This window comes from Parus major, chromosome 4A (genome assembly GCF_001522545.3).
Source record: "Parus major isolate Abel chromosome 4A, Parus_major1.1, whole genome shotgun sequence".
Classification (NCBI taxonomy): domain Eukaryota; kingdom Metazoa; phylum Chordata; class Aves; order Passeriformes; family Paridae; genus Parus; species Parus major.
Genome location: NC_031772.1, coordinates 15689954 through 15703669, shown reverse-complemented (window position 1 = coordinate 15703669; position 13716 = coordinate 15689954). Strand labels below are relative to the sequence as shown.

The window sequence follows — 13716 nt, the reverse complement described above, 5'->3', positions numbered from 1 at the left end:
AAAAAAAAAAAAAAAGCAATCACTGCAGCTGCCTGTAATACATTCTCACTGCCTTGGAGGCATACAAAGAACTTGGTCTCATCCCAGTGCAGGGCCATGTTCCACGTGTTCCACTGCCAGGCCTATAATTGTGCTGAATTATCATTTGCCATGGCATTCTTGGAGGCTACAAGGGGAGAACACTCCGCCTGCTGTATTTGTCAGTGCCTGTCTCAGCCACTTGGCTCCAAAGGCTTCAGGAAAAAGTGTTCCTAGTAGAGATTTTGCACCAGCAAGTAAACAACTGCTCCAGAGCCAGGGAGATGAAACACTTCCCCAGCAATCCCCTTCCAGAAGGCACACACGAGCACAAACGTCAAGCTCAGCAGACGGGGATCTCTATCTTAGGAAGAACATTTTTCTTTCTGTAATCTTTCAGTGGGAGGCCAGAAGAAGAAGATCATAGGTCTCTAAAAAGCAAAGACTGAGGCAATTTACAAGACAGGCAGGCATACATAAAAAAAGCTGTTAAGGATTAGATAGAGCAGAAGAAACTTGTTGGAACAAGTAATACCAGCAGCCCAGTGTCTTAGGTTGCAATGCAAGATGTAACCAAAAGTATGTATTCTATTACCATCTGTTAAAACCAGGTGGGGCAGTGTTCTTTATCTCTTCCACCACTCATCCTCCCTCCAGAGGAATATCCTCTGTTAATGGGCCACTGAGTCTCACTGCATGACTGATAAAATGACATCATCCCATTGGGAGATGCTCCACCCAAAGGGAGGAGCCAAGCATTCCTACCTGGATATAACCTGAGGTTTGGAACACCACAGTCAGGCATGCTCCACTGGATTCCCAGAGGAAGACCAGATCCATCTACAATACCACTGTACCTTTGGAGGAAAACTACACCCTTCTACAGGATCACTGCTTCAACAGAACATCTGGCACTCCAAAAGGACTGCAGCCACCACTTAATCAGTCTGCTACCAACACCCTGACAAACAGGCTGTCAGGTTGTATTCTGACTCTGTCACTGTTTTTTTTTGTATTACTGCATTTTATTTTAATTTTGCTATTAAGTTGCAGGTTTTTCTTTTTGTGTTTTTTTTTTTGTTTATACATACTAAAAAAGAACTGTTATTCCTACTTTCGTATCTTTGCCTGAGAGCCCCTTAATTTTAAAATTATAGTAATTCAGAGGGAGAGGGGTTTACATTTTCCATTTCAAGAGAGGCTCCTGCCTTCCTTAGCAGACACCTGTCTTTGCAAACCAAGACACCCAGGAACAGCTTTCTCTGAGGACTGCATGGAAAACTGAGCTGTGCTGCAGGGAATAACCATTCAGGAAAGCAGTTTTCCAAAAAAAACTGGCAAGGAGCAGGAAAGAATAGCAGCAAAATCTTCAAGTAATTTGACCGGCATTGTATGAAGTAGATGAATTTTCACTAAAAGACAAGCTTTTCCCAACTTTTGAGGGGAACAACCACACTCAACAAGGCTTCAAATAAAAAAAATAAATCTCGTATTTCATACTTCTTTAGAGCATTACAAGAAGGGCCTATTAGTGTCAATTTAAGGAGGGCTAAGTGTATGTTACTACACTGTGATGGTTGGCTCTCCTCACAGCTGAGTACTCATGAGTTTTCTTCCACCTAGAATACAGGACACCTGGTGACCCCACATTTGCACTACTATCCTGCTTCTATGCACTGCCACCAGCCACATTTTCCACACCCAGCACTGCCATCCACAACACCCTGCCATGCCCAGCTGCCTTCCTCCCACCTCACCTACACCAGACTCTACACACTGTGGCCAGACCATTTAAAGACTAATGGGATTAAAATGTAATGTTTTTTTTCTCTGTTAAGAGAAAGATGAAGGACAACATCCACCTGTGTTCACCAGGTTTTCATGCTGAACTCCTCAGTATGGCATTTGAACAACCCTCATTTAGCTTCTGTTATTTATTTCCCCCCTGCTTTAAGGAAATTCAGGCTGTCAGCAGCTGGGACAGGGAACATCTCCCTGCAGCCAGGACTAAGCACATCACTAATACCACATGAATGTGTTTGGGCCACATGAGGTAATGACAAGAATCCAGCAGTTTCTACCCACCCTCAGCTACACAGGATTCAAACAGCCAGACCCTCCTTCCCCTTTGTAAGGCAGCAACTTCCAAGAAACCAAAATAAATCAAAACTAAAAGAGAGTAGCACCTACAACACCATTAAAAAGTAGGTGGACTTAAATGAAGCAGCAGTGATGACAGCAATGACATTGCTATTCCAATTCAGTTTAGAACATATACTTCTTCATTTTTAGTATCAGAAGATTTAATGGGGAATCATATCCTTTCAGGCACATGAACATATGAATAAACACTACAGGCTTTCTCAATAGTCACAGAAAGCAGCCTTTCTTCACAGACTGAGGTCAGTGGTGTAGCAGAAACACCCACAGACTCTACACTGTGCCTCACCTCTGCACAAACTTGCACCAGACTGAAGGCTGGGCAGAATTACACTTTGCTCAGAGCCAAGATGCTGAGCTGAAGTTTTGTGTTTCCTTTTAGTTTATGGCAGCCATTCAGTTTTGTCTCAGTGAGGAAAGACAGGGAAATATTCTGAATGTCTTCTTGAACCATTGTAGCCTTTCAGTACCTAAAGGGGGCCTACAAGGAATCAGGAGAGGAAATGCTTACAAGGGCATAGAGTGATAGGACAAGGGGGAATGGCTTCAAACTGAGTGTAGGTTGAAATTGGATATGAAGAAATTCTTCCCTGTGAGGGTGGGGAGGTCCTGGCACAGGCTGCCCAGGGAAGCCATGCCTGCCCCATCCCTGGAAGTGTTCAAGGCCAGGCTGGATGTGCCTTGAAGCAAACCTGGTCTATTAGAAAGCATCCCTGCCCACAGTAATAATGTAGAATGAGATCATCTTTAAGGTCTCTTCTAAACCAAAACATTCTGTAATCCTGTATCTTGAAATTATAATTACCAAAACTCAAAGTAAACCCAGCACTGCCACCAGATGTTCCCATTCAGGTAAAGGGCTTCTTAGTGAAATTAAAGAAAGTTCTCCTGATAATGATTTGGCCCCTTACTGTTTCAAGATAAGAACCTAAGGTTTTGACAAATCTGAGCATTAAAAAAAAAAATTAAAATCTTAAGGTATAAAGGGACACAACAGCAGCTATAAAGAAACAGTGAATGTACCTATTTTAGGCACTTATCATTCCTTATTTGCAAATCTGACTACAGAAAAAAACAAAGTTATCCAACTGATTAGACAGCACACCAATAAACAATAAACTTTTCAACTTTACCAAAACTAGTGTTCACGTGATTTTGTATCTACTGAACTGGAATTTATTAAATAAAGATAGCCTGGCAGAATCTGCCAGCTGCAGCACAGCAGAAATAGTCCAGAAGATGGACTGGCTTGCTTTTGTCTGCTGGCCTATTCTCTTTCATGGAGGAGTTTTAGAGGGCCACAGGACAAGCAGTTGCTCCAACCTGAGGGAGCTCTGCACATGCTCAGCCAGGAGATCAGATATCCACAGCTCTGGGAGAGGGTGGGGACCATCAGATCTAGCACCGAAGCTCTGAAAGCCAGTGAAGTGACTGTGCCTGAGCCCTCAGTCAGGTCTCTTGATCCATCTGGTCAACATTTAATATCAGCTACATGCAATATAGCACAAACACAGGGCTGGGTGGAAGGCTTTTCAGGAAAATGCTGCCCACTCTAACAAAGATTAAGACCTAGACATCTGTTTTAGATAAACAGAACACTCGGTAATTTATAATTAGTAATACAGCTCATTGAGCTGTTGCATCTATATATATATATATATATATATAGACATATATATGTGTATGAAGCTACATATGTTGTGTATATCCATGCACACATTTGAAATAAATAGGGAGTACAAGGATGCAGAAGTGTGACATCAGCTTCCCATAATTACTGTAATAGCGCAGAATTATTTGTTCTTTATGTTACATACATAGAAGACATCCGATTTTTGTTTCAGTGATATAGTTTTGGAAGGTGAAAAGGACAACTTAAAAGTTTATTCTGCTTCTACAAAGAAAAAGACAAGAGCTTGGGGAGAATACACAATTTGTTCCACCAAGAAAGGTGAGTCCTTCATATTGTTCCTCACTGTACCAAATCTGCTCATACTCATGGATGTAACAACCAGTGCAAAATGCTTCTGTAGGGTTTATACACTTTACTCAAAACCCTCAACACCTTCCTCTTGCAAGTAATCTCAAAACCAAAAGGAATTATCGTTTTATCCATAGATATCCAGACTATCCTGCAGAGCACCCAGAGAAGGATTATGAAGAAACCCCTATGAACACACTCTGCAAGGACACTTCTGCTTTGGCTGGTTAATTCTTAACTTCAGTTGAATTCTTCCAGGGAAAGGACAGACTGCATACACAGCAAATCTGTCCTTTACAAGGTGCTTGAAGCACTTCAAGAGCAGCCAACACCATCTTCCTCGAAAACACAGATTCTTCCGGAATTCATGGAGGTTACACCCTGGCAGTCTGTAACAGCTGCACTTCCCCCAATTGTCTAGTGGAGTAGAACAGCTCTAAATTAATTATGAAACAACAATGGTTTTATGTGGTTTATATTAACTAAAGTAGATTAAGAGTTTTTAAAGACACGTTGCTTTTGATTACTTATTCAAAATTCTCTATTAAACTGCACTACATACAAATAAAATGTAATATCAGTTTGGCTCCGTCCAAACAAGACAGAAATGCCAAAACTCTAGAGCTGTACCACCATCTTAACAGACATCAAAATGCTACAACTACCTTTAACATCTTCCCATTTATTTCCTTTATGCAAAATCACTCACCTAGAAATTGAGAAATCACTAAAGCTAAGACAACTCAAGAAGATTTTCTTTTACTTTACAGATTAAAAAACCCACAAAACATACAAGCTTCACAGCTCTAAAAATAACAAGGAAGAATAAAACAACAAAAAAACCCCCCAAACTGACAGGTTCATTCCTCATGTAAAGACACATCTTTTGTTTATCCAGTTTGTCTTATACATGCACCTATTAATTCTACTGTAAATCCACAAAAGTCAAATTGAACTGACTTGACTGACTCCCCATCTGTAAAACCGTAAATGTCTGATGTTCCTTCACTTAATATATCTGAATGCAAACAGACTAAGATCAGTAAAAAAAAACAAAACCTCTTGCAAATCTATGTAACTGTATGTTAACAGAAAGAAAGACTAGAAATAAGTTCCATGGTCACACATCCTGCCAAGCTCTGCCAACAGGATTTTTTGAGTGAACAGGAAAGAAAATGCATTGTATTTTTATCATGGTTTTCTGTTTGCTGGTTAAAGTCAAGAGCTTCAAACTGCCCTAATCATAAGACAGGCTGATTCCCATCACAGTTGTTGTTGTTTTGCCTGCCCTCATCTTTCTTGGCAAGAAGTTTCTTTTTCTTCTCCTTCTAAAGCAAGAATTAGTCTGTTCCCAGGCTGAAAAAACACACTAAAAAGTGAAAAGCTATGACAGCATCTGAGTGGGAATCTCACTCTCAAGTATGCACAAATTCTCACAGTGAACTTTTGGAATTTAAATCTACCTGTACATGTCTCAGAAGTGAGACATTTTTAAAACACAGAGTAAAATCTAAGACTAACAGTCCCATTGCACGTGAATGGATACAACAAAAGAACAGCCATACTGGCTAAGGCCAGAAGTGTACTTATTCCAGCATCCAGTCCAGCAGGACATTTCACTATACTCCACCACAGTATCTGTGGAGCATTTCAGAAGCCCCACTGAACTTTAATCTCATGCCTTACTGCCAAACAGATACTCAGACATATTCCTGACAAGAAAATGCACCAGTTTTGTTAAATGAGCACGACTGCATGCAGGAGCAGCAGGAGCAGGAAAGTAGCCCTAGCCTGAGGAAACAAGAACTATCTTCCAGTAACACCAAAGTCCAAACACTGTCCCAAATCAGAACTTAGTATGCAGGATTCAACCTACACATAGAAATAACAGAAAATGATCCATATTAGTTAAACTAGGTGCACTCTCTAGGAGCTGTCAGTGAGTGATAAATGGGAAAGGTGTAAAGTTTTGTATTGACGTGTGCCAGCCCAAGCTGCGACAGCTGCATCCCTCTCACCATGTTTCTACCCTCTCGAGCAAATATTTGCACTCACACCACCACGTGGTGTGCCACTTCAGAGAGCTGAGCCAGCTGAAAGCCAACCTACCAGAAACAGACGTTTATTTATTTATTTATTGTCTGAAATTAACTCTCTGTCCTCACCTACTGCTCAGTCAGACAAGCACAGGAACACGTGGCTGGAGTCAGGGAATCCCAAAGCTCCAAACCATGCCAGCTGAACCTCCTGCAGAAATGCAGAATGGATGAACTGCTAATAAATACTGCAAACAAGAGTGTAATTCCAGTCTGTAGTGAGAGCAACAGATCACACTCTTTAGAGTCCAGTCTCCATGGCATCCACTCCGATACACCAGGACAGGCTAAGGGGCTATTTTGCAAGCCAGCTCTCACATTTCCCTTTCTCTTTGCTGGAGTTCTTTAGACTAAAGATAAGGGACCACGAGGTCGCCACAGAGCTTTTAACAGAGCTCTGCACATGCCTATTTCCAGAACGAGAGAAGACACTGCTGAACCTTTAGAGCAAAATATTGCTTTCCTTCTTCCAAACTCCAGCAAAGGCCCCCATCACGGTCCTGGAAACAGGACCCTTTCTCAGGGGACCTTCTTGAAAGCCAAGCACGCCTGCCATGACAGTTATTTATACTGAGCTTTAGCACAGTCACGTGATAAAGAACTGCAGCCTTGTGACTAAAAACCCTTCAACGGAGGCTTTACCCTGCAGAGTAACTTGGACACAACCTTTTAAATTACTCTCCCTTCTCTCCTGGAAAAGCTTCTAAATCCAAACAGCGCAAGGAATAGCCTCGCAGGGCCATGCCATAACCACCCCCAGCAGCTGCTCCAGCTGCGCAGAGCCGACGCTTGGGCTGGATCTGAGAAATGCCCGGAGCTTTCAGCAGAGCTAAAGCCCAGGCTTCGCAGAGTGGGCACCACTCACTGGCACCGACGCTGTGACTGCAGACGAGCAGCAGCAACAGGTGAGCATGGAGGGGCCGGCGGGGCGGGCCGGGGCCCCGGGGAGGCGCCTCCGCAGCCGCTCCTCGCCCGGCCCGGCCCCAGCACATAAGGCCTATCCCTCCGGCCCCGGCCCGTCACGCACCTTCCAGCCAGCGGAGCTATTGCTGTCACCCTTGTCCTTGAAGTAGGGGACGGAGCGCACCATCCACTCGTAGATCTGCGCCAGCGTGAGCCGCTTCTCGGGGGCGCTCTCGATAGCCTGGCTGATGAGCTCGGCGTAGGACTGGTTGCCCCAGGCATTGCGCCGGGAGCCGCCCTTCCGCGCTGCCGCGCCGCCCGCCCGCGCCCCCTCGGCCCGGCAGGGCCCCGCCGCCGTGCCGCCTGCGCCCTCCTCCGCCGCGCCAGCCGCGCCGCCCGTCTCCGCTTCGGGCCGCGGCAACGGCCAGGTGCAGGAGCGAGGGCGGCTCTGCGGCTCAAAATCAGGGTCGATGTCCGGCGACGCCGCAGCCCCAGCTGGCTCCGCCATGGGCGCCGCCTCAGCCCCGCTGGGAGTGCCGGGCCCGCCACCCCTTTGTGCGCCCCGGGCCCGCCGCCGCCGCGCCGCTCTGTTTACCAGGGAGCAGCGCCACTCCCCGCGCCTGCGCACGCAGAGCACGCCGGGAGCAGTAGTTCCGCCGGGGCGTTAGCGGGCAGCCCGACACAGGAGGTGGACTACAGTACCCAGCGTCCCCTGCGGCAGAAGGCGGGGCGTTCCCCCGACGGGTGAGCGTGGCAGGCGGTGCGTTGACGTGACTACATCTCCCAGTGGGCACAGCGGCGGCTGCGCTTACATAACCCGCCAGGCCCGGTGCGGCTCTAGTCTCCCCTCGACGGCAGAGCGGTGATGGTGGCGTAGTGGTGGCAGCCCCGAGGCTGTCGCAGCTCCTTCGCCCACCTCAGACCGTGCCGCGGCATTCCGGGTCGGGCCGGGAGCGCCGCTCCCTCCGCCATCCCGTCACGGATGGGAGCCTATTTCCGGGACACGCCCTGGCGTAAGGCGTGATGCGTCTGCGTCCCGATCTGCCCGTCAGAGCCGCGGCAACCATGTTCCGGGGCCTCGCCCCCCCTGCGCTGTACAGCGCCCGGGGCTGGCTAGGCTCCAGACGCTGTATAGTGCAATCCCTATGTAGGGGTTTTGGCCCCGCGCCCCGCTTTCCTTCTGGGCGCCCAGCGCAGCCGCCTCAGCTTCGGGCTCTGCCCTGTCCCGCGGGGGCCGGCCGGGACAGCTCAGGCGACGCAGAGCAACGCTGGCAGCAAGCCTGCCATGCAGGTTGCGGGGTGGGCCGAACGAGCCCCGTGTGCTGAATACCCGCTGCGCTTATGCAGGGGGCGACCGCGCGGCGGCGCTGTGCGGGCCGTGGCTGAGCGGCCCCGAACCCTGGATAACTACCGTTTTATGCAAGCATTATACGGGCGCCGTGCTGCGATGCGCGGGTGGGGTGGCGGCTGAGGGGCCCCGAGCCCTGGATAGATGTCGATTTATGTAGGCGGCGGGCGGGCCCTGTGCAGTTATGCGCGGGGGGGGAAGGCTGCGGTAGCGGGAAGGGTGGGCCGGGCGGGGCGGCGGCGGCACCACCATGTCGGAGGCGGCGGTGGCGGACACCCGGCGCCTCAACGCGAAGCCGCAGGACCTCACGGACGCGTACGGGCCCCCCAGCAACTTCCTCGAGATCGACATCTTCAACCCACAAACCGTGGGCATGGGCCGCGCTAGATACACCAGCTACGAGCTCCGCATGCGGGTGCGGCCCTCATCGGGCCTGCGGGGCTGGGCTGCCCAGTGTGCGGGTGTGCGGCCCGGGGAGGGGCGGCAGCGCTCGGGATGCGGTGGCCGAGGGACGGCGGCCGGGTAGGGCCGGGGTGGTGCCGCTGTTGAGGAGTGGGGGGCGGAGGAGGCGAAGCCCCGGGCAGCGCCGGGCTGGGGCGAGCAGCGCGCCTGCGGGGCTCAAGGTCAGAGCTGATGAGTTTGCCGGGGCTGCTCAGCATCCAGCGGGGGCCGGTGCGCGCAGGGACAGGGAGGTGCTGCCTCAGCAGGCTCCTGCGCCCGTCCCCTCTGTAGAGCCCCGCTGGGTGGTTGCTGAGCAGGGCATGGCTGCACGTAGCTGCTTATCTCAAGCGAGGGAGAAGAGTTGGGTGGCAGTATCTTGGGACCTGCTTACACTGCAGGCTGGCTGCTTCACCAAGAGCCCATGACCCAGGAGTGTGCATAAGAGGCTGAGCAGGGTTCTCTTCATCGGCCTTTAAACGAGCTGAACTGGGGACCCCTTCACAGCTTTGCGTCTGATAGATGGGGAAAGTAAAACCGAGTTTCCCTTAAAACAAGCTCCCTTTAGCATGTGTTGTGGTGCAGGTTTGGCTTTTGCTTATAGCCTAATTTAACTGCTCAGTCTGCACTATCTTCCAGAAGAATTGGTGTTTGCTTTTTGCTGCTCCGGTGCTTGGCTCCCATCAGCCTGCAGGTGGCAATGGGAACCTCTTAGTCCCACTGAAACCAAAGGAGATGCTCTGAAAGCAGCTGGGTTTATTTCACAGACCTCATAAGAACACAGTTAATTGTGCTGTAGTAATATCTGAGTGTTGCCCATCAGACGGTTTTCCCACCTAAGTTCCTGGAATGGTTCAGGCTGTGTTCATGGGGTAAAGTTAATGCAGCTGTCATTTGCTGTACTCCAGTGTCAGAGGAGAAAGATGAGGAATTGCTGCACGTTTCTCCAGTGTCACAAGATGGGCATGAAAAGCCTGTAAGGGTAGGTGCTCTGTTTTGGAAGAAGACTGTAGATGAGGTCTGGCCTTGAGCAGTTGCTGGGGTAGGATTGTCTCGATTAGTTCTTCCATGAGGATGCCAGTGTCAGGTCAGATGTTCTTTTGCTCTGCAGGCTGCTGCAAAGCTCTCTTGTAGATCAAAATGGAGTAAACTTCAGGGGAAAAAAACCATTCTCCTGACAATCACATTGTCAGCACAGGTTCCAGTGTGTGTCCCTGGGAAGGGGACGTGTTCCAGAAATAGTCACTCAAGGGAGAGGGAATGGCTGGCACCGAGTAGACTGGCTTGCTTGGATCTGAAGGATTTTGGTGTTTGTGCTGTCCTGAATATGGAATTTGAGTGTTCCCATCATGTGTCCTTCTCAGGAGGTTTGATTTTCTCATTGCACCTTCAGGTTTCAGTTACATGTTGAAATACTGTATGGCTTCTAAAGCAACCTGCAGATTAACTGCTTTGCTTCATTACAGACAAACCTCCCCATCTTTAAATTGAAGGAGTCATGTGTGAGGAGACGATACAGCGACTTTGAGTGGCTGAAGAATGAGCTGGAGCGAGACAGTAAGGTGAGGCCTGGCTCAGATCTCCCTATTCCTTAAGCCAGGATGTGGGAACAGTTCAGCAGTAATCTTGAGATTCCCAAAAGTGAGGCTATGGTGGTAGATGTTGCACCCCAGACACTTAAATCTAGGGGTTAAACTGAGGTTCCTTTATTCTAGTTTGGTGCAAGGAGAAATCCCAATCAGGTATTCTCAAAAGGTCACAAATTCACAAAAGTTTACTGGCAAAAATACAGAAAATTAAGGAATTTTGGCAAAGGAGTAAATACACTTATAAAACTTTTATTATAACATAACTGAGAATTGATTTACTATTAACTTAGCATAAACTTATCCCATTTAGAAACATTTAAAACCTTAAGTTGCTATGTTACCCACAATGTTCCATGAAAAAAGGATTAGAAGGAGAAGAAAAAGACAGAAAAGGTACAGAAAAACACACATAGCTACCAACCTCTAGGGTTCCAGCATGGGTGAGTTGGAAACTCCAGGAGAAGATAGGGCCCAGACAAGTAGGTCCCTCATGGGGGCTTTTAAACCCCAGGGCCTTCGTGGCCCCCTCCCAGGGCAGAGCTTCTGGTCACTCGGCCACTCAGGGGCTGGGATGCTGGCTCTGGACAGGGGGGGTAGAGTGTTTCACTGTCTTGCCTTCACAAGACCTGATCTGCCCCTCCCACCAAACACACAGGCATTTGCCAAGCATCCCAAAGTGTTTTGAGACATGAAACTTAAGCAGTCTCTGACAGTGAGCACCTTCTGTGTTCTATCCATGTGATGGCACTGGAGATGGGCATCCAACAGCAAAGGATATCTACTTGCAGGTGGCTGTTCTGCTTATGGGGTGATTGTGTGCTTTCAGATTGTAGTGCCACCGCTGCCTGGAAAAGCTTTGAAACGACAGCTTCCCTTCCGAGGAGATGAAGGCATCTTTGAGGAGTCTTTCATCGAGGAGCGGAGACAGGGCCTAGAACAGTTTATTAACAAGTAAGCTCAATGTCCTGGGTTTGCTGTGTGCTGCCTCTTTAGCTGTTGCTGGGCTGTGGGTTGACTGTGAGAGACTTGACCTGCTACTGGCAGGTGCCAGTGTTGGAGGGTGGTGCTTACAGACAAGTAATGAAACTGGAACTGGAGCAAGTCCTGCCCTGAGTGGGGGTTGTGCTTTGTGCTCTCTCCTGAGAGCATAGCGAGTATTAGCAGAAGAGCTGTGCTACAGGGACCCACCAACATGGCTCAGGGCACGGCGTGGAAGGGAACAGCCTGTGCTCAAGCACTTCTTACTGGTCCTGTTGCAGAGCAACGTGTGACCTTGGGTTGAGCGCGGTGCAGGTGTGCTGAGCTGGCTGCCTGACTCCCTCCTCAGACATCAGAGGCGTGGGGGTCTTGGAGGCAGCTGTGCTAACCTCCACATCTGATTTTCTTCCAGAATTGCTGGACACCCACTGGCACAGAATGAGCGCTGCTTACATATGTTCCTGCAAGAGGAGACTATTGATAGGAATTACGTCCCAGGGAAAGTGCGCCAGTAGGAGCACCTGGCACTGTCTTCCTCCATTCCACCCTCCCTCCTGCAAAAATGACATTTATTTTTACACTAAATCTGTCTTCTCTGAACCAGCTTTTCCTCTCTTGAACCTCCCAGTTTGTTCAGTATTTTCCTCTTTTGTAACTGGCAGCAGTTTGTTCTACTGGGCTGTGGTTGTGGTCTAAAGATGTGAAGATTGATGCAAGTGAGCTTGTTGTCCCACATCTAGGGGCAGATGTGGATAGGTGTGGAGCAGGAAATTGCTAATGGCATTACGGTGTAGGAGCTGCCTCTCTCCCTGTACAGGAAGGTATGAGATGACCTTCACTCCCTTGTCTGTGCAGCCCCAAGCACCTCTGCAGGAGACTTTGAAGAATAGCAGTTGTCATGTTGGTCAGTGATTATATCAGGTATTAGAGTTTTAGTAAGGTTTATCCAAACCAGTGAGTAGGTGCCTGGGTGTGTCAGTCTGTCATCCACCCCATTCACCCTGCATGAAACCCCCATTCTTCACTGTCTGGAAGTGCTGAGACCCAACACCTACTCAAACCCCGCTATCAGCCTCCTGCATTACAGAGCTGTTCGGTGTATTTGTGGCCCCTCCTTTCTAAGGTGCTGCTGGCAGCTCAAACTGTTTCCATCTTGTGGGCTCTCATGAAGCTCTGTGTGGGCCATTTGGCACGTGGAAGATGGGACAGTCTGGGCTGTAGCCACGTGTTCTGTGATGCATTGGCCCAGAGTTTAACAGCCTGTCGTACTACGGGCTGCTGGGCTGGTGCTGCTTGCAACACCCTGCTCAGCTGAGCCTAGTGACCTTATCTTGGGCCCCAGCTGCTGGGAGGAGCAGAGGGTCTGGCTAAGGAGGAGCAAGAGAAAGCTGGTGGGAACAGCTGTAGGATGTATCCATGATGGCTGCTGCAGGAGGAGCCCAGCAGTGGGGCCCAGAGTGAGGCCACCTCTCTAGAAAAGGACAGCAGAAAATGGTCAGTCAGTCCTAGATTAGACATTTGCTTACAAAGCAGGGGAAGTAGCAGCGCTCTTTGTGTGTTCTCCCCTGTTCTGCAGTGAGCTAGGCAGCCACTTATGTGGAAGTGGAAACATATGACTGGTCAGAGAAGTGTTCACAGCTTGAGGGGACAATGAGGCTGTGACTTGCTGTAGCAGAAGTGTCTTTTGGAGGCTCCCCCAGCTGCCACAGCTGTGATTAGTGAGGTTGGGCCTCAGTTCAGGGGCTCCTCAGGTCAAGGCTGGCTGGTATATAAGCGCTTGATCACTTTGTTGTGGCACAGTTGAGCCTTTCTTAGAGCACAGGTCTACAGTGGATGCCCTCCTGTTCCTGCTAGGCACGTTCCCCGAGGTCTTCCCAACGTCTCCTCTGTTTTCTGGTGAGGAACTGGCACTGCTGGGCTAGAGGTGGCTCTTGGGGAGAAGTCGCTGAAAGCGCGAGGGAGCTGCTCCGGGGGCTGGCTCGGCCCGGAAAGGGCCGTGGGGCAGCGTGGAGCCTGGTGCCGGTGGAGGCGGCCCCACGGAGGGGCTCGGTCCCCGCCTCCTGCTGCCGCCGGTCACGCTCGGGACGGCTCCTTCCCCTGCCCTGCGCGGGGCTGCCATCCATCCAGCTGTCTGCACCCTGTCCAGTGTAACGTCCCGGTGCCGTTCGCATTAAACCACTGTGAAGCCAATTGTCTGCCTGGTCC

At 49.5% G+C, this 13716-nt stretch overlaps 2 protein-coding genes across 2 annotated transcripts in view; one reads left to right on the top strand and one right to left on the bottom strand.

Moving 5' to 3' along the window:
- FOXO4 (forkhead box O4) overlaps positions 1–8140 on the bottom strand; it is a 22770-nt gene extending 14630 nt beyond the window's left edge. The window contains exon 1 of the mRNA XM_015626440.3: positions 7283–8140. Within this exon, the coding sequence (XP_015481926.2) occupies positions 7283–7666 (384 nt within the window). The 5' untranslated portion in view covers positions 7667–8140. The remainder of the gene's footprint in view (positions 1–7282) is intronic.
- A 557-nt stretch (positions 8141–8697) lies between these two features.
- SNX12 (sorting nexin 12) lies at positions 8698–13701 on the top strand. The gene is made up of 4 exons (XM_015626441.1): positions 8698–8921; positions 10411–10506; positions 11360–11484; positions 11924–13701. The coding sequence occupies exons 1-4, from the start codon at positions 8757–8759 to the stop codon at positions 12024–12026; spliced, it is 489 nt and encodes a 162-aa protein (XP_015481927.1). The 5' UTR covers positions 8698–8756; the 3' UTR covers positions 12027–13701.
- The last annotated feature ends 15 nt before the right edge of the window (positions 13702–13716 follow it).

What these genes read in the sequence shown, in the direction of transcription:
- SNX12 (XM_015626441.1), top strand. Translation starts at nt 8,757, where the DNA reads ATGTCGGAGGCGGCGGTGGCGGACACCCGGCGCCTCAACGCGAAGCCG. An exon ending in AGCTGGAGCGAGACAGTAAG is followed by an intron (nt 10,507 to 11,359) that starts GTGAGGCCTGGC and finishes GTGTGCTTTCAG; the next exon opens with ATTGTAGTGCCACCGCTGCC. An exon ending in CTAGAACAGTTTATTAACAA is followed by an intron (nt 11,485 to 11,923) that starts GTAAGCTCAATG and finishes ATTTTCTTCCAG; the next exon opens with AATTGCTGGACACCCACTGG.